Source organism: Barbus barbus (assembly GCF_936440315.1).
Source record: "Barbus barbus genome assembly, chromosome: 13".
NCBI classification, from domain to species: domain Eukaryota; kingdom Metazoa; phylum Chordata; class Actinopteri; order Cypriniformes; family Cyprinidae; genus Barbus; species Barbus barbus.
In genome coordinates this window covers 12,312,450-12,339,191 of record NC_136741.1, presented here as the reverse complement: position 1 = coordinate 12,339,191, position 26,742 = coordinate 12,312,450, and the positions used below count along the sequence as shown (strand labels likewise).

The window sequence follows — 26,742 nt, the reverse complement described above, 5'->3', positions numbered from 1 at the left end:
TGAGTAGCATGAAGTGGAGCATTAGAACATTTAACCAGAGTCATGAAGATTGAGATACGCCACCGGAAGTAACATGACTTGCAGATGTTTAACAGATATAAATGCAATTTTTGTTTTAATATAGTATGCTGGGTTATGTCAGTGGTTAAACTACGACTGTAAACGTTTAATCAGCATCGTCTTGGTGTTAAATAAAACAAAATCGATAATACAGACAAAATATAGCCTAACTTGCAGCCCAACAATGAACGGAAGTTAGGCCTACCTCAGAAATATCAACTCAAGAGCAATAGTGTTTTACATTTTCATTTAATCTTCTGTGCTATGATGAAACAAGGAACAGTAACAATATAAATTATTAAGAGTGTTTGTTGTTATTGTTATTCAACGTGTTAAGTAAAAATATGCCTTGTAGGCATCTGTGCAGCCTTTGTTCCAGCAGAAGTTATTTTTTAAACACATGAACAGTTTCAACTATTCTAGTGAACGCAACTTTACCATGTATCTTTCCACCTGAGAACCCCCCCCCCAAAAAAATGTATGTAAATTATTGTAGGCTATAGCATGACATGACAATAGCAGGTGTTCATATGCCCCCATGCGGTTTGTGATCTCCTTTGCTTTCCTTTTCCTTATTTTTTTTTTCTTTCCCTTATTGGAATACTATCTTCATTGTATCATGATCTATATGACTATCACTCTTTGCTTGACATGTATATGTCACGAGATTCATAAAATTTTCAAATTGTATAAACCTATCTGCTGATTCTCTTTGCATCAGTCTTGAATACAGGGTCATGTACTGTATATACCAAACCCACATATGGAATTTTGTATTGTTTTATTTTAAAAGATCAGTTTGTTAATTACTCATGTTCAAGTTCAGTAATTTCAGTAACACCTGACATGCAAAAGTAAATGCCTATATGCACATCTTGATCAAATTTAGATCTGAAACAGAAATAAGCCCACAGTCATAAGTATTTCTAAGGCATTTCAGATTAATCTTATGCAGAAAATTAAATACAATTGGTATATATTTTGTGCCAGTCTACAGATACCCTTTTTTGGATTAAAGTGTGTCACCATTCAGCATGTTGTGACGACATGAGCCACTGAGTTAGTTTGCTCTCTCATAAACAGGCAAAACTAATACTGCTGCCTTCTCCAGCGCCGCCTCCATAAACGTAAAGAGAATAAGAAATAATCAGTATTATAATCAGATAAAAGTATTCACAAAGTAAACTGAGAAACAATGAAAAAGCAATGAGTGGCACAAGTAAAAAGGTCATTTCTTTACATCATTTACAAGTTTTTAAAAACCCCGCACACATGTATAAAGTGTAACATAGCTCAGCAATTATTTAATTTGTGACTGAAAAAGGGTTTACTTGAGGTTTTAACTAATGAGTGAAAAGCACAAATACTACAAGGAAATAGGAGGCATTTATATGAGAAAATATGAAATTTATGGAATCATATATACTGAATGTGCCTAGATCAGCACAGAATAAATCAATGTTTTATATTGCCATCACATACAATCTATTGACTGAATTAAGAGAAATGTGTAACTGTAGGGGGCACTTTTTTTCTTTTTTAAAAAAAGACCATTTTAAAAATGTCTGACATTCAACATATGAAGCCTTCCTGCGATAAGAACACAAATGTCAGTTTTTTTGTGTTTTAGACCTGTATTATCTGATGTATGTTTATTTGTATTCAAATCACATTATAGAAAATTGTGAGAATTGTGCATTTGAAATTAATAACAATATTATTTTAGTTTGGAAGAACAAGTGCAAGTCCCTTTAAGGCTATTAAGAACATAATTCAACTGATGAACAGACAGGTCTTAAAACTATTATGCTAAAGCCCATAAATAACCTGAAATACTACTTGTTTGATACATTCACAATGACATTTTACATTCAGCCTCTCGAATTTTCACTTCCTTTTGAAGCACACATACTGCATATAATGTCAGAATAAACATTGCAAACACAGACTAGAGCATTGCCCTGCTCTAAAATGGATTTCTTTTACAACAGGCAGCGTTATCAAGTTCCAGGTCGAGTTTCAATTACCTCTCCCCTATTCTTCTAATTTGTCTCTCCTTACATTGTTCCCTCACTGGCCATTTATAATAGGAAGACAGTCAAAAACTCGCTCACCAAAATCATTACAAGTATACCCACAAACGTCTCTTTCCTCGGATCATACTCAGCAACTTTCAATGGGACAGGCTTCTATGGCCATCAAATAGGTAAATATTCCTTTTTTATCATTCAGCCTCTCATCACATCCCCAGTGCAAACTCAGCAAACATACACCATCCGTATAATGCAAAAAAACTCTGTGAACAACCAGTGTCATATATTCACATATTAGTTGGTGCAGTTCAGTAACCATAATGACATTCCAGTGAAAAACTCCCTTGTGTTGTACAGAGCAGCAAAAATGCCCTATAAAAGTGCATGAAAAATTTCACCAGTATATTTTAGATTTTTGTAGCATAAGAAAGGTGCACAAAACACCAGCACATTGTAGTTATTGTGCATTCCGAGGCACAAGTCATTTGAGGTTCAGTGGTACCTCAGGGGGAGCTCTAGATCCACTGTTAAGATTCTAAACACCTTATGACAGGCTTTTAGTCTTTGATTTCCAGAATAGACGGGTTGTGATCCAGAATAGATAAAATTATCTTGTCCATGTATTGCCTGAGTCTGAAGTTTATATCCTCTTGTTCCTTGAGGGCTTCCATCAACTGTGGGAATCAAAACAAGTTTAGAATGGTATAGGACTGGTTAATTGGACAGGTCTCCAAAATCTGTCAGTGCATTGTAAGCTAAACAAAGAAAAAAAAAAGAAACAGAAAATTTGCCAAACATTTTACAATTTGAATGAGATTTGAGAACTACTGAGGAGGTCAAGATTAACACACACACATACAACTTGAATTTTTGGCCTGTTCCTCACACAAAGCTATTGGTGGTTTCAGAAAACGTTTGTCCCAATAATGCTAATGAACATTTCAGAACGCATTGTATTTTATTTCTCCTTTTGTGTTCCACAGAACATTGGTTTTGTTTGTTTTTTTCTTCTCCACTGGAATGGTATGAAGGCGAGTAAATCATTTTCATTTTTGGGTGAACTATTCCTTTAAGTACCTCACAAAATTAATTAATTTAGTTTATATTGTATATGGCACTAGAGGCCCTTTTCAGAGAACGTTCCAGAAAAAGAAACATGCTTCATAGTGTTCTATTGCTTACTGGTACACATTAAAAGGTGTTTTTATTTACAGACTTCCACTAATATTATCCAGTTTTATCAGTAAACCATAGTCATGTACTCTTTGTTTAAAATAGTCAGAACAAAGTCCTCTACTTCTCTTACCTGGTCACGGGAGGCATGATCAATCTCCATGGCCAGAGACTGCGCTTTTGTCTGTGTGGCAAACAGGTTTTTAGCCTCATGGAGGCTCAGACTGAGAAGCTGACCATTTAGATCTTCATTCTGTTCCCTCAGTTTCTGGTTCTCCTATGATAGGAAAGAGGGAGGCGTTACAATTTACCCCCAAAAGATGATCCAGAAGTTATCCTGTTTTTCCTTTTCCTTATCGTGGCCTTGTTAACTGAAACAAGAGAGTTGGTTAGCCAGCTTCTGTTGGCAAAAGAAAGCAGTAAATGATGGTAATCTGGTTTGAGATGATTACGCAATGACTCTAGATTAGAAAAAAGTATTAGATCTTTTTATAACAGACATACACAAGACGAAACACTATATTACTTTATACCACAATTAGTTCCAGCCCTCTAATTTGATTGTTCAAGCTGTGTCCAAGTGCACTCATATTTAGTATAATAGCACCAGGTGATTTCACTATTTGTATCACGCCAAAGTATGTGAATGGAGTTTTGCATGGGTGAGAGTGTTTTTTTAAGACTGAAGCATCAGTGGAGTGCAGGAAATGGAAAATTAGAGTAGTATGAAAACAGAAAGCTTTGAGAAACATGGCTCTAACTCCACGGTGGGCAAGAGGTGATATTGATGATATTTAGTGTAATAGCACTTCTATGGTATTTTGTAGTTATCCCCTTCTTTTGACAGGAACATGAAACTACAAAATCTACAATCTACAAAAAAGTGTGGCTATATTAGATGTTAAGTGAGAAGGCATGTCAGTCTGTCAGATAATCTGAAAATAGACGCCTTGTGAATGAACACATTAGTGGTTAATTAAATGATATTAAATCTGCACAGGAATTACAGTTTACCATCAGACTCGGACAGAGTCGTGCCTGAGCAGACACAAGCTCCTGGAGGTCAAAGGGCATGTCCTTGGAAATGCTCCTCTGTATGTACACAGAGTAAACAAGATTAAATAAGAGACAGGGGATTGAAAAAAATGATTTTTGGTATCACTGTTTTATTGTGCTTTCTTTGCTTTTTAAAACAAAAAGTGGAGACTGTGTCTGAATTACGTTTACAGCCTTTCCTGGAGGAACCACAGTTCCAGTTATATCACATCCAGTTCCAAGAGGTTGAAAAGTAACATTTATAAAGAAAAAGAAAGAAAGAATTTATATATATATATATATATATATATATGCATAGTTGTGTGTGAAAATGGAAAATAGTTAGGACTCATTCTGTTTCTCAAAGATCTGACTACACAGAACTACCGTAGCCTACTCCATAGGAAATACACCTGCTAGAAGATCAAGTTACCAGCTTTCCATCTCTCTCACCTGTTTTAGTCTCTTGACCTCCTGTTCCAACTCACTCTCACGTGTTCGAGTGCTGTATTCTGATAGGCTAATGGAAGATCTGCGGCCACTCCCCATTCCTTCTGCCTCCAGCTTGTATATTTGGAGTTCTCGCCGAAGGTCCTCAATTAGCTGATCATAAACGAAACAGAAAAATCACTAAGCTACTGAACGGCTAACATTACTATTTTAAATTTGACAGTCAGGTACACGAGTGCTGTATAGCCTTTAGGCAGAATCAAACATAAAGGTAGCTCTAGACTAAATGAATAAATTAATTTCAACATACTAGTGAATAGAATATGCTTCTTAGTCTTCTCTATGCTTGAGTAGCTTCCTCTCAGTGTTTGACTTGTATGTGGTTTTTAAGTACACAATCCATTTAAGCCTGAGGTCAAGTAAACCTGCCCAAGGTTCTGCCACTCTTTTCTATCTCTAAATATTTTTGGGTGACTACATCTTAAATTGACACACAAGTAGACAACCTTAGCTTTTAACAGTTTGCTGAATACTTTTACTGTTTCGCAGCGCTTTCTGAAATTTACTGTACTTTTTGCCCACTGGAAACTTCAGCACACGGCCTTACCTCCTGCATGGTATATCTTTCCCTCTGAAACTCATTTCTGTTCTGCCGTAGCTTGTCCATCATCTTCTTGTACAGATCCATCTCATCCTTCAACCGCAAGCTTGTATCCTCCAGCTTATCTGTCATCCGCTGTCTCTCCTTTACATACACAAACAAAAAATGTATGCATACAGCCAAATAGGTAACATTTATAAAGAAAAGGAAAGAAAGAAATGTGTTTTTTTTTTTTTTTTTTTTATATATGCATAGTTTTGTGTGAATCTCTCATTTATTTGCACAATCACTATTGGGTCATTTTTTAATATTTAAAAATAATTTTGATGTGATAATTTATTAAAACAGATACCATCAAAGCTTTGGTTTGTTTTGTTCATTTATTTATTTAATAATTACCTATGAGCACTTCTGGATCTGTGGACATTTAGAAAACAATTTTTACATACTACAATACTTTCAGATACCATCAAAGCCTTGGTTTGTTTGTTTGTTTGTCTGTTTATTTATTTATTACCTATGAGCACTTCTGGTTCTATGGACATTTAGAAAACACTTTTCAAATACTTTACTACTTTCATAATCATATGTTCATGTTTTTGAAAGAGTGAAAACTCCCAGATATATCTTTGCAATACTAACAGGCATGAGGAATTAATTTTATTCTAAACATTTAAAAAAGCAGCGCCATTACAAGCATTCACACATCCTTGTTTGCATCTCCTTCACCTTAAATCACAATGGTCAATTTCCTCAATTTTCTCCTTCAGTTACTGTAAAATACAAATATCTTACGTCATCCAGTTTCTCGGTCTGGGATTTCAGTCTGTTCATGCTTACTGCCATCCCTCCATTTTCCTCCTCTAGCTGGTGTACTCTGCCAGTGAGAAAAATAAAATAAAAACAAGCCATCCATCATACTCTTGCAATAAGCCTCCACTGCTCTATCACCCTGAGAATAAAAAATTCTAGATGAAGATTTCTGGATGAAATATCAGTGGCTCAACTGTCACTCTTCTGTCTAACACTCTGAGACTGCTTTATAAATATTATAAGTGCATTAATACAGGAAGAGGGGTGGTGGGAAACTGTGGGACAATGGACAGTGTAAAACCTCAAAATAAAATTAAAAGCATTATACTGCATGATACAAATAATAGTATTATTAATATTTTTGCCCTGTTTTCCAATAATAAAAAAAAAAATCTAAACATTTAGAATTAAATTTGTTTATCTTGGTATATTTTCAATCAAATTTGTTTTCAAAACACAGAATTAAATGTATTTTTCTTAACCCACAGGCAAAGCATTTTTCTTGTTTTAACTGCGTTTAGTTAGATTTATGAAAAATTATCTTGTTTTAAAAATGTTTAGATAATTTTACTGGAAAATAAGAGAAAAAAAAAATTGCAGTTCTGGTCTTGAGATGAGCCAACCTATTTGTGAGCAGCTCTATCTGTGTGTTTTTGTCTTTCTCCAGTCGGCTGTAGGCCTCTCTGTGTCTCCTGAGCTCCTCTTCCATCATGTTCTCCGCTCTGGTCTCCTGGTCTTTTAGCTGCTCCTCCAACTCATGAATCCTGTTGAAGCATAGTCCTCATCATAATCATGAATATTGTGTCAGTCCTGCTGAAGCCCACTTTGACCTTTTAGCATTTAGCAAATGCAAAACTTTTGTTAGGACTATTTTCATGGAAGGTTTTGCTAGTGGAAAGAATCTGCGGTTTAAAGAGAAGTATGCAAATACATATGCATATAACATAGTTCCAATGAAATGAACCTCTGAAGAGTAGGTGGGTGGACTTTGAGTAGCGATTTACCTGTGAACCAACTGTATGTTTTCCTGTTTCAGCTTCGACTTCACATCCCCGTTCATCAGAATCTCATTTTCCAGCTCTGTCACTTTCTTGTCCAAGTAACTCACCTGTAACAAAGTTAGAATATGCAAATCTTACTATCACTTGCAGAATAGCTCTGACTTAGTAGTTGTTTCTGAACCAGTTTAGTCTGAATGGCTGTCAGCACTGAAACATAACCCCTGAATTGCCCATTCAAAAGAAAGAAAAATAAAAGTTTGGTTCCATTTTATATTAGGTGGCTATAACTAATACAGGTACATCTAAAAAAAAATGAATTTTTTTGTAACATTTCAAAAAGTGAAACTTTCACATATATTTTAGATTCATTACATGTAAAGTAAGACATTTCAAATGTTTTGTTTTTTTTTCATTTTGATGATTAGAGCTTACAGCTCATGAAAGTCAAAATCCAGTATCTGAAAATATTAGAATATTTCATAAGATCAATCAAAAGAAAGATTTGCAAAGCAGAAAAGTTCAAGTTCTTTAAAGTATGTTCATTTATGCACTCAACACTTTGTCGTGGCTCCTTTAGCACAAACTCCAGCATCAGTGAGGAATGGCATGGAAGCGATCAGCCTGTGGCTCTGCTGAGCCACTATTGAGCCTTCAGCTCGTCTGTATTGTTGGATCGACTGTTTCTCATCTTTCTCTTGAAAATATCCCATAGATTCCATATGGGGTTCAGGTCAGGCATGTTGGCTGGCCAATCAAGCACAGTAATATAATGGTCAGAAAACCACTTGGAAGTTTTGGCACTGTGGGCAGGTGCTAAAGTCCTGGTGGAAAAGCAAATCAACATCTCCATAAAGCTTGTCAGCATATGGAAGCATAAAATGCTCCAAAATCTCCTGTTAGCCAGATGTATTGACTCTGGACTTGATAAAACACAATGGACCAACACCAGCAGACGTCACGGCACCCCAAATCATCACTGACTTTGGAAACTTCACACTGGACTTCAAGCAGCTTTGATTCTGTGCCTCTCCACTCTTCCTCCAGACTCCAGGCCTTGATTTCCAAATGAAATGCAAAATTGAAATTTACCTGAAAAGAGGACTTTGGACCACTGAGCAACAGTCCAGTTATTTTTCTCTTTAGCCCAGGTAAGATGCTTCTGACGTTGTTTCTGTTTCAGAAGTGGCTTGTTAGCCCTTTTCCTGAAGAGGTCTGAGCGTGGTGACTCTTGATGCACTGACTCCAGCTTCAATCCACTCCTTGTGAAGCTCTCCCAAGTGTTTGAATCAGCTTTGCTTGACAGTATTCTCAAGCTTGCGGTCATCCCTGTTGCTTGTGCACTTTTTCCTACCCAATTTCTTCCTTCCAGTCAACTTTGCATTTAATATGCTTTGATACAGCACTCTGTGAACAGCCACACCTTTCCGTAATGACCTTCTGTGATTTACCCTCTTTGTGGAGGGTGTCAATGATCGTCTTCTGGACCATTGCCAAGTCAGCAGTGTTCCCCATTATTGTGGTTTCAAAGAACAAGAGATACCTTAAATTTATACTGTAGAGCTGGTCGTTTAAAGAAACTCAAATATAAATATTCTAATATATTGAGATACTGGATTTTTTTAATTTCATGAGCTGTAAACTCTAATCATCAAAATTAAAACAAAAAAAAACTTTTGAAATGTCTTGCTTTACATGTTATGAATGTAAAATATATATGAAAGTTGCACTTTTTTAAATAAGTTACAAAAAATTCAGTTTTTCACGATATTCTAATTTTTGGAGATGTACCTGTATGTACTTACATTTCAATTAATCATTTGATACAATGCAATTGTGTACATACATGTTCTTATATTGTACTTATATTTTTAAAAATACCTATATGTAGTTACATCTGTAATTAATTTCTGCAATTACATTTATAATTACACTGTTTACCCATCCCTTACACCTTAACCCACCCTTAAACCTACCCATACCACCAAACCTGTCCGTAACCTCACCCATATCCCACCGCAAGAGCAGCAAAAGTGTTGCATTGCACTTATTTTTTTATGTAAGTACATAGTATTTAAGGCCACCTAATATAAAGTGTGACCAAAAGTTTTGCAACAACAGTGCAGGTTAAGAGTTTGAAAAGCATGTGTGTGTACAAACCTATAGTGATCCTGTTTCAAAAAACAAAACATAACAGATTGTTGTTGTTTTTTTTACTATAAGCCCTTTTGGCCTTGTGGACATTTAGACACTAGTTTACTTAATGTGTATGCTAACAAGGTCCAACAGTGGACATGTATCGCAGCTGAATTCTGTAATTTTTATGAAACATCATAATCCATGATTTCCACCACTCAAGTATCTTGAATTATGTACTTATGTTTGTGTATTGTATTGTATTGTGTGGTGAAAATTACATTTTAATGTAATTAAAGGGAAGTCGTGGCCTAATGGTTAGAGAGTTGGACTCATGATCCAAAGGTTGCGGGTTCGAGTCTCCGGCCGGCAGGAATTGTAGGTGGGGGGAGTGAATGTCCAGCGCTCTCTCCACCCTCAATACCACGACTGAGGTGCCCTTGAGCAAGGCACCGAACCCCCAACTGCTCCCCGGGCGCTGCAGCATAAAATGGCTGCCCACTGCTCCGGGTGTGTGTTCATGGTGTGTGTGTGTTCACTGCTGTGTGTGTGCACGTTGGATGGGTTAAATGCAGAGCACGAATTCCGAGTATGGGTCACCATACTTGGCTGAATGTCACTTCACTTCACTTCACTAATATTTGTGGTGTTAGTTGACTTTTTTTTTAAGGCAAAATTATATATAATGTGTGTGTGTGTATCATATTTTAAGATCGAAAGTCTGTGTCTGGAAAACACTAAAATCTATACATAAAGGCAATGAAAAGGTTAAAAAGTTTCCAAGACATTTTGATGAAAAATTCTGAAATCTGTTCGTTTAATTAAAATCAACAATTGGGACATAACAGTGCACACCCAAACAGACAAAATCCAATTTAAGCCATCAGCATCATCTGGACCCATTTGACCCCCTGCATTAAGAAGCTTACATCTACGGATGTGATTTCCTGAGCGCAGGTCAGGACAAAGCGTGTGTTTAATAAGACACTCCTAAGATAGACTGCATTGGTGATGCAGTCTTCACAGTGCTGTGTTCAGGAAGGAAGTGAGTGTACGTTGAGGGGATTTTACCTTCTCAGTAATGTCTATTTCACAGGAGTCAATGCTGTCACGGAACAAATCCTCTGTGCTGCCGTTACTACTGCTGAGGTTACTGTTGTGGAGCAGCTGCCTGTTGGACCCAAAATACACACATAAACAAGATAAGTTAAGAAGATACTATAATGCATCACACTAACATTACAATTACATTATATTGTTTCATCCCACGCCACACCAGTTCATTTTGTGCATCCTCAGCATTCAGATCCCATGCTGACAGCTATACTTTGCAAGAATAATGTCACACTTACCTCTCTGCAGGCTCAGACCTATGGATGGTTTGGACTACACTGCAGCATCAATACTTGCAAACTACATTACCCATGCTGCATCACTGCAGCAGACCAATCATCCATTCTATGAATCTATATTCCATGCCTGAGCATCTTTAGGAGCACTGCGGTGACGAGGGAGAGAAGGGACTGACCAGTACAGGCATTGTGAGAGCTGGTGCAGTGTCCAATCCAGTCGACACACCCACACAGAACCAAACAGCAGATACAAGCGCATGCGCAGACACGCACGCTATTCTCTTGTCCCACTTGCATTAGCCTCTGAGAGCCGTAATCTTGCGTGTACACTGCACATTCACATAACTCTTCTGCAGAGTCAGATCTTGGTTGTCGTTTTTCTTTTTTTAATATTACTGTGTGTCATTCTCAATAAAGCACTGACTTTGCACATGAGAATCCATTATATAAATTACACACATCAGTCTCTCCCTGTGGTTCTGCTTATTCCCTCTCTCTCACACTCAGGTCAGCTGCGGCAGGCCACTTTCATCTTGTCACTGTGATTTAGAGGAGGAGACTGTTTGCCAAAGGGACAAGAAAAACTGCCATTCACACACACTGTTTTTGCCACCCAACGTTTACACTCCCACGCAACATTTGATCAGATTCTTGCATATACACATATACATTATATATATATATATATATATATATATATATATATATATATATATGTGTGTGTGTGTGTGTGTGTGTGTGTGTGTGTGTGTGTGTGTATATATATCATACAGCATGTATATATATCATACAGCAGATACAACTGGTGTAGTAAATTCAGTCAAATAAACACAGATTGCTTACTTCTGAAATTGTATCAGCATGGGGTGCAATCTCTTAAATTAACGCAAATCTTCAATATTAAAACAATGTAACATAAGTAAAGTCAAGTCACTATTATTTGTATAGTGCTTTTAACAATGCAAATTGTGTCAAAGCAGCTTTACATCAGCTTGATCTAAAGCTGGATGGCTTTATATCAGCTTTACAGTATTTAGACGGGAAATAGTGTGTCGAAATAGTGTCATTATGCTTAACCCCAACTATGCCACAAACCATAATATTCTAAGTCTGGAACCTCAATGAAAATCTAAATTTAATATCTATAATATTAATAATGAATTATTTTCAAGCAGATTTAGACTCATGAGAGACATATGTAGGTCTATGGTTACATATTTCATTTTACAACCATAAAAAGGAAATGGTGTTCTCATTAATCACAATAGACAGATTTCACACCATATTTAAAATGCAAGCTAATATGAAGAACACATTTCTGCTTTGATGTGACCTTATGAGGGGCTGTTGGGGTACATAAGCAAATACTGGTATAGAGCACATATTTAGTAAATTTCCATTCTATGTGCTTCTATTCCATTATAAATCTTCAGTTGGCTTATCACTGGAGTATAACCTTTCACTAAAACCATCTCAATTAGAATAGAGCTGACATTCCTTTCCCAAGCTGACTTCACATTGTGTTTAATATTGATATCACATTTAACCACAGGAGGAGCTCACAGTCAAAACAGTGAGGGAGTTGGAAACAAACACAGTAATGATTAACAGCAGCATAGACTACACAAACAAACACAGAGCATAGAAATATTGAGTGATCTACCTTCCAAATGCAGTGCTGGAGATCTTTCTGTTTGGGCTGGAAAACAAACAAAGGAGAGCTAATTAGAACGTCAACATATTAGCAGGTGTGAATAAAGTTCAAGTTCAAGTTGCTTTATTGGCATGACATTTGTGTTACAGTATGGCCAAAGCATTTGAATACAGAATAAAATTACACCAAAGTAAAGGAGACAATAAATGAGTAATAAATTGTGTAAATCCCTCAGTTTGATATTTGTGAAAATGTTTCTTTTTCAACAATTGTTCAGTAAAACATATACTGTATATTTACTGTATATATGAGGGTTGGTTTGCATGGTTTGTAGTTATTATTGAACTTAAAATCCCCATGTTTTTATAATAACTTAATGAACTGAATGGCTGACTTTGATAAATGTATCGGATGCTATACTTGTATAAAAATGAAGAAAATTGGGTTACACTTTATTTTAAGGTGTCCTTGTTACAATGTAATTAATTATACATTTAAGTACCGAGTAATATTAAGTAACTACATGTACTTACAATATGGTTAGGATTAGCGTTTGGCTTATGGTTACTTGCATGTAATTATTCATAATTAAGTGTTATTATAATAGTAAGTACATGTAACATGTGTAACAAGGACACGTTAAAATAAAGTGTTACCGAAAATTGTTATTGATTGTAAAACATTACATTCTTGCTGAAAATTTGTTACGAAAAATAATTAAAAAAACAATAGATTTGTACAACAATTAACTGAATAACAGATCAAAATCACCTAATCATAGGGGTGATATAGACATGCTAGTTAATTATGTGTTAGTAGATAATAATTCTCTAAACAAAAACATGAGATTTGTGTGTCTGATGCTTTTTTTTTTTTTTTTTTTTAAAGTAATGGGACATCAAATTGTACCTATTTTAGTGGAAAGTTCCAGAGGCTTCATTCTATTTTTGGGCATTTCATTATTTGCACTTAACCCAGACTCACTCAGTCACAATATATTTGAATATAGCGTTGGCCCTGACACGAACATCAGGTCACATACCTCCAACCTTAACAAAGCTCACAAAAGGTCTTTGAATAGTTGCAGTGGAGAAGAGCTCAACACAACAAGAGCAGAAAGCATGTGAATGTTAATGGTTTCCTTTCTATGAGACTGTTCAAGTTTTCAATGTCCACTCAGAATTCAAATATTAATCATTTCTATGGGAAAGCACATACTAAAGTTTCATACACAAAACTCTCTCTCTTCTCTCACTCTTCTCACTCTCTCTCACACACACACACAGAGTTATTGCCGACATAGCTTTTCTAGCAGTGACAGAATGAGGTGTGAACTACTGCATTTCTTGAAGCAGCCTGCTGACAGGGCATTTAGCTTTCATTCCTGCTCTCTATCCCATAGCCCATCCTGTAATTTTTTCTTTCTTTCCCTTCTATAGTATGATACTCTCTTCACCAAAATCCCTCGGTCTATCTGATCCAATTCCTATTTCATCCTCTGTTTTGAGAGGCTAAGATATGAGAATCTTATTACAAGCCCTTTCAAAAGAAACAAAAAGTTCAAGCAAACTCACTTGAAATCTTGGAAATTATCAAGGGTGAAGAAAAGTATCCAAAACCTCAGAAGGGTTTGCCTGTTGTTCATGTGTTGTTTCATGTGGATGTGAATGAGAATGATACAGAGACAAAGAGAGACAGCAAAATACAGACTGCGCAGAGTCAGATAAATGTGTGGATGTGTGTGTAGCTCACTTCCCGATGCCTAATAAAGCTCTAATGGGCTCTAAAGTGGTGGGATGAATGATGTATGGAAAAGGAAGTGAATCATTCGTGGTGCAGAGAGACTGCAGCAAGATATCAAAGCTCCTCCACCTCAGCTGTGTTCTCATGTACTCACATTAACTCCTTGAGGAACACTCTGCCTCTATTACACTGTTGCTTTAATTTGGTCTATTGTAGCCCACAGGAAGACAATGTAGAACTGATAAACACTAATCCTCTCAAAGCGCCTCTAACGTGGTTTCCAAGCCACTTAAAAGTTTATTTCCCAGATGTGAGGGGTCACTCCTTTTACATTATTGAAGAGAAACTAGACAAGGCAATATTCACTTAACTCTTATTTCAAAGGTTTAACTCGAACAAGGAGTCTTGCTGAAGATGAGCTTACACCCAGTGTATGACAAACCCATCTGGGTGAAAAAGTATTTTCTAACTTTATCTTTCAAATAACAGATTTAAACTGTAGTTTATGCAGTACCTGTTGGTTTTGAGGTTTTTCAGCCTGTTCTCCAGGTCATTGAGCAGACTGACCCTCTTACAACACTGAGAGCAAAACACATCCATCTGGTCACCAGCATGGCGCATCTTCCGAGGAGTCTGACCAGTACTGGAGGAAACACGGAGAGGGAGAGAGACAAGGTCAAACACATTTATGGCACATCAAATGTGCTGTGCATTCTGAAAACATTCATTAAACAAGCTAAGCAGAATGTAGAAAAAATACTATACATTAGTGAAAACAAAGGAAGCCAAAAATAAAAAGTGAGAATCTCTAGTAAGCCAAGTCTGATAAAAATCTACCCAACAGAAGCGTCGTACCTATTCAAACATGTCTCAACAGTTATTTGAGCCAAGTACATTTATGCAACTTCCAAAAAAAAAGAAGATTGGGGGATGGTGGTAACACGGAGTTGTAACACCATTAGTTTGAGCACTTAGAAATTAGGTACAAGGATGCAATCATTATGATACATGACCACCATCCTTTGAGGCAGTGGTAGATTGTTTACAAATATAAAGCATTTATCTGACTAAAAAAAGCTTTGGGGCTACAAAAAACAACATTTTATTTCTGGAATATATTATGATTTGCAAACATATGCATATTAGATGACAGAACATGTATCATATGAAGCAGATGACCTTGTTTAATTTGACTACAAATCAACATCTAACTAACATATAATGGCTAAGCGGACAGTAGAGGTAAAATTATTATTTTTTTACTATACTAAATTAGGATATAGAAAAAAGTAGAGGTTTTGGGGGACTGGTAAACATGTTTAGAACAAGCAAAATTGATTTAAAATAATAATAAAATGCATAAAAATTGTTTTCTACTCAGTGCTAAAAATAAAATAAAAAACATATGTTTGATATTGCAAATCCAGCCAGTTGGATAGTATTTTGGATAGTATGTCAGCACTAAAAAGAACCATAATTTCCAAAATTTCCCACAGTCAGACAGTTCCATCCACTAATACAGTCACTAATATTTACATGCTGAAAGAAATCTTGTGTAATGAAAGCAGATATCTGGATTTATAAACTAATCATCCTTTCATTTTAAGGTAAATCCCTTTGAAAACAGGCTTTGGAGCAGTCAGAGGGAGAGACAGTACTGTTGTTGTTAGATGTAAAAAAATATATAATAATAATAATAATAATAATAATAACAACACACCTGGAGGAAACAGAAGATCCCAGATCTGAACATCCATTAATGCGGATCTCATCATCTGGACAGGGGCTGCTAGGATTGTAGTCTCCATCCTCTCCTTCTCCATAGTCCTCAAACTGCTCCTCATTTAATGAAGCAGATGAAAGTGTAGAATGATCAGAAGTCTCAGAGCGATTATACATCTGACCACACCTTGAGGAAATTAAAAAAGCATTTATATTGACTTAGTTTTTTCACTTAATATCAATGAAAGCAATAACTATTCAATTCATTTGTAAATCCATAAATTCAGCCTTATGTGCACAAAAAAACATGATAAAAGAACTCACTTTTCTCCTGGGAGGCAAAGCCCAAACCCTTCCTCTTTTTCTGCAGTTCTCCCTCCATCCGATATCTCCGACGACAGAGCGCTGTCTACTGCACTGTCTCTATCCGACTCTCTCTCCACCCCTCTGCCTTCCTCACCCTCCTCATCCTCAAGCATTGGACTCTCTGGGCCCTCCTGGATGGACATGATAACTAGTAGCTCGACCTGTCCTCACTGTACTGTCAAAAGCAAAAGACATTAAACTTTTAGAACAATCACACAACACCCAATCTGTGTTGCATAAGAATAGAAACAATTATGAAAATATGAACGCATGGATGTCTGACACGGATAAAATCTCTGGGAATGACAACAGCATTTATCTATGATAATCACAGCCATATTATGGTGCCTCACAAGCTGTGAATATGAATATCAGTTCACCCATGTTAGTAATATTAGTGAATGAACACAATTTAGGGATACAACAAAGAAAAGAAAAATCTTTATAGTGTTAAATATGTAAACATTCTTTGTATTCCAGGGCTTGACGCTTACCTATTCCCCAAGGAGCACATGTGCTCCTAAGTCAAAAAATTTAGGAGCGCATTAAAAACATTTAGGGGCGCAATGCAAATTTTTCTAATTAGGTGTTTTAGCTTAATAAGGGGATACAAAGAGACATTTACAAGCACCATTATTTAATTGATCAGAATACAGAAAGTACACAAGGTTTTTAAATAATTTTACTTCAGACACTATTTAATAGGCTAATTATGTAATTAGTTATAGTCTTAAACTGTGTCGGTATAAAATTTTCACAATAATCATTGAAGCTTTTGTCACGGTATATGTTTTTGTTTTTAAATCACAATATATAATTTCTAAGTGAAAAAAAGTGTTGTCCTCCTAACAGGTTAAATAACTTTATTAAAAGATAATTTACTAAAAGACTTTTATAAAAAATACATAAAAATATAAAGTAAACAAGTGTTTCAAGATTAGAGTGCAAAAGATTGTTCAAATGAACGAAAGAACAATAGTTAAGTAAGGTCCCATTTGTTAACATTAGTTAAAGCAGGTTAACATTAACTAAAAATGTGCAATAGCTAATTGTTACAGTAGTTAATATTCTTTGTTAATGTTGATTTAATAAAAAAATACAACTATGCTAGTTAATGTTAGCTCCATTGAATTATATTAAGACAAATTTTGATTTTATAATGTATTATTAAAAGTTGAAATTAAGATAGCATTATTAATAAATGCAGTCATTGTTTTTTTTCATGTTAACTAATGGAACTTGTGTTTCTGAACAATAATAACGAATCAGTCGTTGATATGTAGATAGGCCCACTGTTCTCTATTATAGATCAGTGGATGGGCCATGTTTTAGCTTAGAAACAATGTTTGAAAATAAATAGCTCATTAAGTCTTTAAGTAAGAATTATTTGATGCTATTGTGAAGACTAAAGCGAATATAAATATCTAAATGACTGTGAGTGTGAAACATTATTTACACAGTTTTAGGAAAGTAGCGCAGCTGATTTGTTTACTGGGTTACCGGGGTAACGGCAGCGCCCTCTAGTGGCGAATGTGCGTCATTCAGCGCGTCTTCACTTTAACTCGCTCCGCTTTTCTTCTCATCTGTGCTCATTTAAATTAAAACGTTGCCTTTTTAAAGTTGTAAAGTAATCATATGAGGCTGCATCGCAATTTTTCCATAAATAAACAGAATAAATTAATAGTTTGTTATAGGCTACTGTATAAGTTAGGCTGTTTTGTATTCGCACTTGTGCTCCTAAATACATTTTCCAGTTCGCACACATCTATTTTTAGTCGCAAATGCGAGTGAAATGCTCGCACTGTCGAGCCCTGTATTCATATACACTCACCTAAAGGATTATTAGGAACACCATACTAATACTGTGTTTGACCCCCTTTCGCCTTCAGAACTGCCTTAATTCTACGTGGCATTGATTCAACAAGGTGCTGAAAGCATTCTTTAGAAATGTTGGCCCATATTGATAGGATAGCATCTTGCAGTTGATGGAGATTTGTGGGATGCACATCCAGGGCACAAAGCTCCTGTTCCACCACATCCCAAAGATGCTCTATTGGGTTGAGATCTGGTGACTGTGGGGGCCATTTTAGTACAGTGAACTCATTGTCATGTTCAAGAAACCAATTTGAAATGATTCGAGCTTTGTGACATGGTGCATTATCCTGCTGGAAGTAGCCATCAGAGGATGGGTACATGGTGGTCATAAAGGGATGGACATGGTCAGAAACAATGCTCAGGCAGGCCGTGGCATTTAAACGATGTCCAATTGGCACTAAGGGGCCTAAAGTGTGCCAAGAAAACATCCCCCACACCATTACACCAGCCTGCACAGTGGTAACAAGGCATGATGGATCCATGTTCTCATTCAGTTTACGCCAAATTCTGACTCTACCATCTGAATTTCTCAACAGAAATCGAGACTCATCAGACCAGGCAACATTTTTCCAATCTTCAACCGTCCAATTTTGGTGAGCTCGTGCAAATTGTAGCCTATTTTCCTATTTGTAGTGGAGATGAGTGGTACCCGGTGGGGTCTTCTGCTGTTGTAACCCATCCGCCTCAAGGTTGCGCGTGTTGTGACTTCACAAATGCTTTGCTGCATACCTCGGTTGTAACGAGTGGTTATTTCAGTCAAAGTTGCTCTTCTATCAGCTTGAATCAGTCGGCCCATTCTCCTCTGACCTCTAGCATCAACAAGGCATTTTCGCCCACAGGACTGCCGCATACTGGATGTTTTTCCCTTTTCACACAATTCTTTGTAAACCCTAGAAATGGTTGTGCGTGAAAATCCCAGTAACTGAGCAGATTGTGAAATACTCAGACCGGCCCGTCTGGCACCAACAACCATGCCACGCTCAAAATTGCTTAAATCACCTTTCTTTCCCATTCTGACATTCAGTTTGGAGTTCAGGAGATTGTCTTGACCAGGACCACACCCCTAAATGCATTGAAGCAACTGCCATGTGATTGGTTGATTAGATAATTGCATTAATGAGAAATTGAACAGGTGTTCCTAATAATCCTTTAGGTGAGTGTAGGTTTGTATACTGTTCTAAAAAATATTTACACCATTTATACCATATAAATGTAACGAAAACTGCATGAAGTAAAAATCATAATCATTATATTCCAAAAAGTTTTAAATGTATTATTTAAGGTTATCACAAATTATGTATTTACAAATATTGTTTCAGAAACATATTGACCTTGATACAGTCGTGTGGTTAATAATCAGGGCTCCCATCTAAATCAATTTTATGTTGTTGTAAAAATTTGTTGCATTTTTATAAAAAAATAGAAGAATATGCCATACTTAGTTTTTTTTCTACAGTGTCATTCTTTTAATGAGGTTTTTTTTTTTCATTGTGTTATCAGGAAAGTTGAAACTGAATAACGAATAATGAAAATTGAAGAAAGAAACAGAAGGAAGTAAACTGCTTGTAATGTGTCTTGGCATGGAAAACAAGTAAATGATGAAGGAATCTTTAACATGACAGACCTATAACAAAAACAAAAGCTACATGTCTACAATGGGGCAGGCACCAATGTTCCTCCTTTGCAGAAGAATGGACAGAACTGCAATATTGTAATCTCTTCCCAATTTTTAAATCAATAACGCACTGCTTCTCTGGTTTAGCAAACTGGCTCTACAACTAACAGTCACTTTTGTAAGTTGAGCACACAGCAGGTGGGTGTGTGTGTGTGTGTGTGTGAGAAAGAAAAAGAGCTCTTTAGTATTCTGTTGTGCTGAACATGAGGGGGCAGGGATACAAAATGCCAGTGTGTGGTCAGGCTGCTTGAACAGTGAGTGGTCTTACATACACAGAAGCAGTAAGCATGCACACACAAAAAGCGTTTTTTTCTCCCACCTTCTTTCTCACACACAAAACAAACACACACTTTTCTCAAATTCTGTGTCATAGGAAAAAATCAAAACGGGTCACAAAATGTAGGTAATTAAGTGCCCTTGTATTTGTGAATAGATCTCCTCCTCCAACAATATGATCCTTGACTGTCTCATAACAGCAGGGTATGAGTATGTGCACCTACTGTATGTTTGAGCACCCAATTATAAATGCACACAACTCGCCGCAACTTGAAACATGACATTCAAAGCCCTGCAGAAAGCTCTTACATAAACGATGCCAACTTCCATTGTAAATGCTAGAAAGTGATTTGTACATGCACACACTGAATGCTTTATTATGCATGTGTGAAACACACAAAAGGCAATAGCATTTCACAGTGCAGCGCCCCTTTAAAATAATATTACATAATGGTCTCCAAAATAATTTTCACATTCAGAAAAAAATTATTATATATAAAGTGTATTTTTCAGATGTTGAAAACACTTGTAAGTTGCAGGCATTATGTAATCGCTTACTCAGACAATATGCCATACATGAAACTGAAAAGGCATGCTGTCTGAAAACATGTTCTTTGTGAACCTCAGAGACCTGACATGACTGTACACAATTAACAATTGTTTGCTATGACATAGATTTACAATGTGTACTCTAACATGAGGAAAATATACTTTGTTAGACATCTTTTATGTTCTCATCTCATGATTTTCCCAGCTGTCATTGAGTACAATATCTAAAACTATTTTCAGCACAAACACAATGTTAAGTATTAAATAGCAATGACTTATTGTCTAGTCAAAGACGAGTGAGTCTTCCACCAGTCCATGCATTAAGAAGTCACAAACATACCACCCACCAGCCACTATATAATACTTTAATGGGCTTCAGCAAACAGCTTCAAGGCCACTGTGGGCAGCTGTATCATGAATACATTAAGCAAAACTAAAAGGGGCCTAACTAACCATTTGAACATGAACAGTTAGCAAGCACTATCTAATTGAGACAGAAAGCAAGAGGTGCACCAATTATTAAATCACTCGAAACCAGCTGAAGTGAAAAGGAAAAACAAAAAAAAACAAAAAAAAAACTTGTCACTGGATTCATACTAGGATTAAGTAACACAAGGAAGAGTAAACTTACCAATGACAAACCTCTCCACCTCTTACATAATTCTTGAAGAAGTCTCTGTTTCATGCAGGGTGAAACACTGCTCCAAAAACAACAAACTGGTTTAGTCAGGTAATTACATGAACTGCAACAACAGAAGCTAGAAAGGTAAACTCATGCAATATCACCAAGGACAATCCTACCCCAGGGCAGAATGGGTGCAGCTAAAGTGTACATTAGACCCTTACTATACATAGACCCTTTTTGGAATGTGACGTCTCATGTCCGCCCTTGAACCAAAGAGCCCACGGGCCCTGTTCTCATTTCCATCTTATTAACAGCTCATCATCATAAGCTCCATTTAACTGCTCACTGCCTAGAGAATCCATAGCAATCCTCATCAGGCCTCTTTACTAACTTGAATCAAAAGCAAGTTAAATGTGCAAAAGCTCTACCCATATAGTCTTCAGACTCTTGGTTAAGTTCATTAGTTTACACAACGGATGATTTTACTTTGGATTTATATCACTTTTCTTAATCTTTTAGTCTGTAAAGATACACAGGCAAAAGCGTGTATAGGAGACTGCGTCTACTTGGAGATGTTGTCACAGATTAACCACCAGACTATATCAAGATGTTACTATATCTCAAGAACTATGAGGTTTTCAAATAAGAGTTAATAACACAAATCATTGTTAAAAAATTATCTTAAAATTTACCATTATAATAACTACCCTGGATTGATTGGACATGAGATAACTCAATTATCGTAGGTGTTAGTTAATACACCTTTACATTTCATATAAATTGCTTTAGTGCAATAAATTATAATATAAAATAAATAATAATACGCTTTATAATGAATTGTTTAATGGCAGGTTCCATTGTAACTTAATCCATGTCTTTCCGGAGCAGATATGGTGAAAATATTCAATACCTTGCTTGTATCCAAACAAACTAAGGTATGTCCCAACACAGAAATTCAAAATTTCAAAATTCAGCTCCAAATATTCACTGGAGTAAAATGTAATCCTGGTAGAAAAAACTGAATGCATTACTTTTTGATCCTGCCAAAGCAAACTGATAATAACCATACTTTACAAGTAACTTTTTGTTTTGTTCTTTTTTAAATAAATAAAGGGGGAAAAAAGAAGCCTTTTTCAGAATCACAACAGAATCTGCACTTTGTACAAAACCTGACTGCTCTATTGGGCCAAAAGCAGGCTCAGGTGTTTTTGTCACATGAGGAGCTGTTACTATGCTGAGGGATTTCTATGGAATGCTCTTATTTATCAGCTGTAAGCCCAGAAACTCTTTGGACAATACAAAGCGGCCTATGGGAGGTAGCATGATGTCACAGCTAAACTAGCTGCACTATATCTTACTAATTCTTTGCAGTGTTTAAGTGAAACTGATCAGAGATTGTGATTACAAAAAGGGAAAAAAATAGTGAGACACAGTATGTTCTAATGAGAATATTCAGACCACTGATTCAGGGCCTGTTCAGCTAAATATTAAATCATTTTAGGAGACAGGGAGAGGATTTCCAAGAGGCATTTGCACATTGGCACAACTGGGTGTGCTAACAGGTAAGCTGAGATCATGTGTTAGAATTTATTGCCATGTAAAATCTAGTGTCTATTGCCGCATATACATCTTGACCCATCTCATGGTATTTTCTTATATACTCAAAATCTGGAATCAGCGCAGTTTTAGAACAGAAGTGACGAGTGTATTTTCCATTTTTATAATGACTACAGTATAATGTATCATACTGATTAATATTTCTCACTCAGCTGAGGAGACGGTTTCACTCCCACACACACCCAGGAAAAAACAAAAAGATCCATCAGAGCAGAGCTGATGCACAGGAACCAATGACTCACCATCCTGTGATGCACTGCAATTTTTGCAATCCAAAAAAAAAAAAAAACACAACGGTTTTGTCAATAGCAAAAACTCCCTGCAAAGACCAGGTTTACTTCCCAAATGCATAATTCTCTGATTTAAATGTTGTAGGAGTTCTAAATATTAAATTCCATTTTTTTTCTAATAAAAAAAGTCACAATGATTAGTGCTTAAAATATCAATTCTGACAGATTTTCAGAGATTTTTATGCAGGTTGGTGTGTGAACATTTTACACAATACATATTCCCCTGGTTTCACAGACAAGGCTTAAGCCTGATCTTAGACTAAAATGTAAGTCTGAGCTGTTTCAACTGAAATAAACTTGCACTGACTGATCATAAAATATATCAGTGCCTTTGTTTTGTCTCAAGATGCACCCCAGTAATGTTTTTTTTCTAAGCATGTTTATAAAAATGACTTAAATGTCCTAATTGAACTATGGCCTAATCCTGGTTTAGTCTAAACCCTGTCTGTGAAACCAGGCCTAAGTGTGTGGAAAGTCAAGTGGGCAATTACATTCAAGTATGCCCCTGTTGTGTCTATATCTAGCAGACTCAAACTAACGGAGACAGCAGAGAGAAAGAAAAAGAAAGACTGTTAGCAAGGGTGAGGGACAGGTGATATAACAAATGTCTGCAAAATGATATATAGGGACAGCAGGGCTGCCACACTGTCTCAAACACATTTACATACTTCCATTAACAATTTAACTTTAAAATATGAAGTTACGCATTTAAAAAATCCAATATTAAAGTTAACCAAACTCTGTGTAAAGGTGATCTTTCTCCAAAGTCTACTATCAGCAGCAGTTTTAACAGCGTATTTAATTTGTGACAAACTAGACAATTACAATTCTAAGGAAATTCTGTGTTTGAAGGTTTCAGTTTCGGACCAGATATTTAAGCAACTGACATCCATATTCAGTGACACTCAAATCATATCTAAAACACTCACCTAGAATACATTTTAAATGACCTGGCTCAAGCTGGTCTAGTTACTTGATGAGGTGCGTTCTACCAGGAACACGATTATTGTCAATTATATCATTAAGACTTACATTTGTTAGACCAGATTGTGAGATTACAGTCAGTATATTCTAACAAAACTTCATAACAGTCTAGCTTCTACCAGGTTTTAATGGCTTTCTAAGTCAATCACTCTCATGAGACCTTCCACATACATAAAGTATATGCAATAACTCCTTTTTAAAGGGATTCTTAGTTTTGCGGAAAAGACCATAAAGTGTCACGGTCAAAAACAACTGCGATACATAATTTGACCTACATATTGATAATGTCTGCGGTTACTATAAATTACTTTTAGGTTTATGCGCACACAAGTTGTCAGCTGCCCTCAATTAACAATTAATCTCATTATCAACTGACTGCAGGGCAATCAGACAGTTTACGACAGAGAACTAAAAAAAAAAAAAAAAGAGTCTAGGCATATTAGTGGTAGTAAAGAATGTCAGACTTGTGGGAAAAGAAATGAAACCGAGTTTGAGAAGTAACAAAAATGAGAAGGTAACAAGTAAAGGTAATCCACGAGTGAGCAATACAAACATGAAACCCTTGACATCAATTCCTTATATTTCCTAAAAGTCCTTTCCTCCTTCTGTTTAACACAATACAAAGAGCTCCTTACCCTGTCTCTCACAGCCGAGTGGCCATGATCTCTTCCACTCCTCACAGTCCACTTCTAATATCCACTGTAGTCATCCAACTCAAATCCAAACAGGTAAGCTTCCGTTCAAAAGACCTTAACTACTGTAATCCACAGCCAAGGAAAAGAGAGCGAATCCTTATGCTGACTATTTTCATATGCTTACTTCTTCAATGAATCTAACAGTTTCTGAAACTTGTGCAAACACACTGCATGATTCAGGCTTGCTTGACCACACACACACACTCTCAGAAGCTCTGACAGCAGTTGCTGGTTTTCATCCACTGCTACTCTCTCCTTCTCAATCTCTATGGCTGTTGTCAGGCAACCGGCTTCAGGGGAGGTCCTGTGGGTGGAGCTGAAAAAGCTGTGTGCTGGATCCTGTCTACAGTATTTGCATATGCAGGTACACCTAGTGGCTGTGGCAACAGGTGCGTTAGTTTGAAAGCTGAGGGAACATTGCAAAAATTAAATTCAAGTGACCCATTTTCAAATTCAGGTGAAAAAAGAAAAAAATCTAAACATATGAAAAGAAAACTTTCAAAGGATTTGTATCACCAGAAATGGCACAAAAGCGGAAGTTGGAGGAGATGATATTAATTGCAACATACTATTTTCACACACAAATGTACCAAACCTCACAATCTCACTTCCTTCCTAACAAGACCAGTTTGTCTTGTGTGTTTGCACGTATGATTCATTGTGAAACTGGATTTGTGGTTGTATTGCACTATTGCAGACTTTGAAACATGTCTTCTCTCAAAAAGCCCTCTTACTATCTCTGAGTGAAACTTACTCTTATTACTGTACATCTACTCTGAAATCTAATTGTGGAAAATAAATTTGATGGACAAGAGCATTAAATGCTGTTTTATTTCAGTGAACTGTCCTGTTAGCCTACCTCCCACCCTGATCATGCTAACAAATGACCCGTGACTTCTAAAGCCCTGTGACTATGAGACCCCAGCAGCATAATCCCTGAAGACAATTGTTCACAAACAAAGCCCATCTTAATGAAATAACATACACCTGCTTCTCCGTACTAGATCAACTGAGCCATTTGCTGACTCCGTACTTGCCCCAGTTCTTATTTTTCTGAAAAATGTATTGTTGATTTTTTGTCTTCTGACCGGTTTTATTCTCACACTCCCTGTATGTCTCCTCATATAAAGTTTTCTCACTGTCTGTTTAGCTCGGGTAAATGTTCTTCATCCACACCTGTCTCCAGTTTCTTACTTCACGTCACAGTAATACAAGTGACCCCAAACCACATAAAACCACACCCAGCTCTTTTAGCCAAACCTCTTGAGGGTAGTTCAAAACAAAAAAACTAGTGCATTTACGGCTCTTATTCTTCCTGGCATCTCATTTGGACAGCGGTATCTTGTTTCTCCTGGTATTTGGAGGAACAAAAAACAGATGGTGTCAATTTTCTCTCCCTCTGACTTCTGATTTTATCTACCATATTTTAGCTTCTTGATAAGAAAAAAGATGTAGAGAATTGGAGAATGATTAAGCAAAAAGTGAGACAGGGAGAGATCGGGCTCTTTGGGGTGGGTGAATGAAAGCTAATTATCTGGAAAGGAATGTTTTCTCATGGGCTCTCTCAGAAAGTGTTTGGCCACAGGTCAACCAATGGCTGCAGGCTATTTCTTTAAATGCAATTTATTAAAGGTTTGTGCCCCTTTCCTTGTAAAGACTATCAGCGATTCTATTCAGACTGCAGTCCAGAGTATAATTCACATGGACAGACTGAATAAAAGCCTTCAAATGACTTGCATGACAAATGAAGAATGCATTTTTAATCAGTGTAGAGTTTGAGTTAATGTGTGAGCTCGAGATATAATACAGCCCACTGTGAATAAAAGTTCAAATAAGTAGACTGCCTAGGCAGAGTGTGTGTAAGGCTGGATAAGGCTTAAAAGTGAAGTGAGTGAAAGTGAAGGCTTAGCCTTCCCCTGGGCCACGAGTCAGAAATTCAATGCGAAGTTGCTTGCTGCAGAGCCAAAGGTTGGAGCTTGGCATTCAGCTCACCCTCTCTAGATGCAAATGGTGGCGCTTG

General features: G+C 36.5%; 1 protein-coding gene across 1 annotated transcript; it reads right to left on the bottom strand.

Annotated features, from left to right (window-relative positions):
• Nucleotides 1–649: 649 nt before the first annotated feature.
• LOC306878700 (rab11 family-interacting protein 4B-like) lies at nucleotides 650–24,990 on the bottom strand. Its single transcript, XM_079431194.1, has 13 exons — nucleotides 24,663–24,990; nucleotides 16,095–16,311; nucleotides 15,769–15,957; nucleotides 14,563–14,691; nucleotides 12,315–12,350; nucleotides 10,371–10,470; nucleotides 7,170–7,273; nucleotides 6,789–6,929; nucleotides 6,148–6,229; nucleotides 5,359–5,496; nucleotides 4,755–4,904; nucleotides 3,400–3,543; nucleotides 650–2,767 (listed from the first exon to the last, which is right to left on the bottom strand). The coding sequence occupies exons 2-13, from the start codon at nucleotides 16,277–16,279 to the stop codon at nucleotides 2,651–2,653; spliced, it is 1,515 nt and encodes a 504-aa protein (XP_079287320.1). The 5' UTR covers nucleotides 16,280–16,311; nucleotides 24,663–24,990; the 3' UTR covers nucleotides 650–2,650.
• Between the last annotated feature and the right edge of the window lie 1,752 nt (nucleotides 24,991–26,742).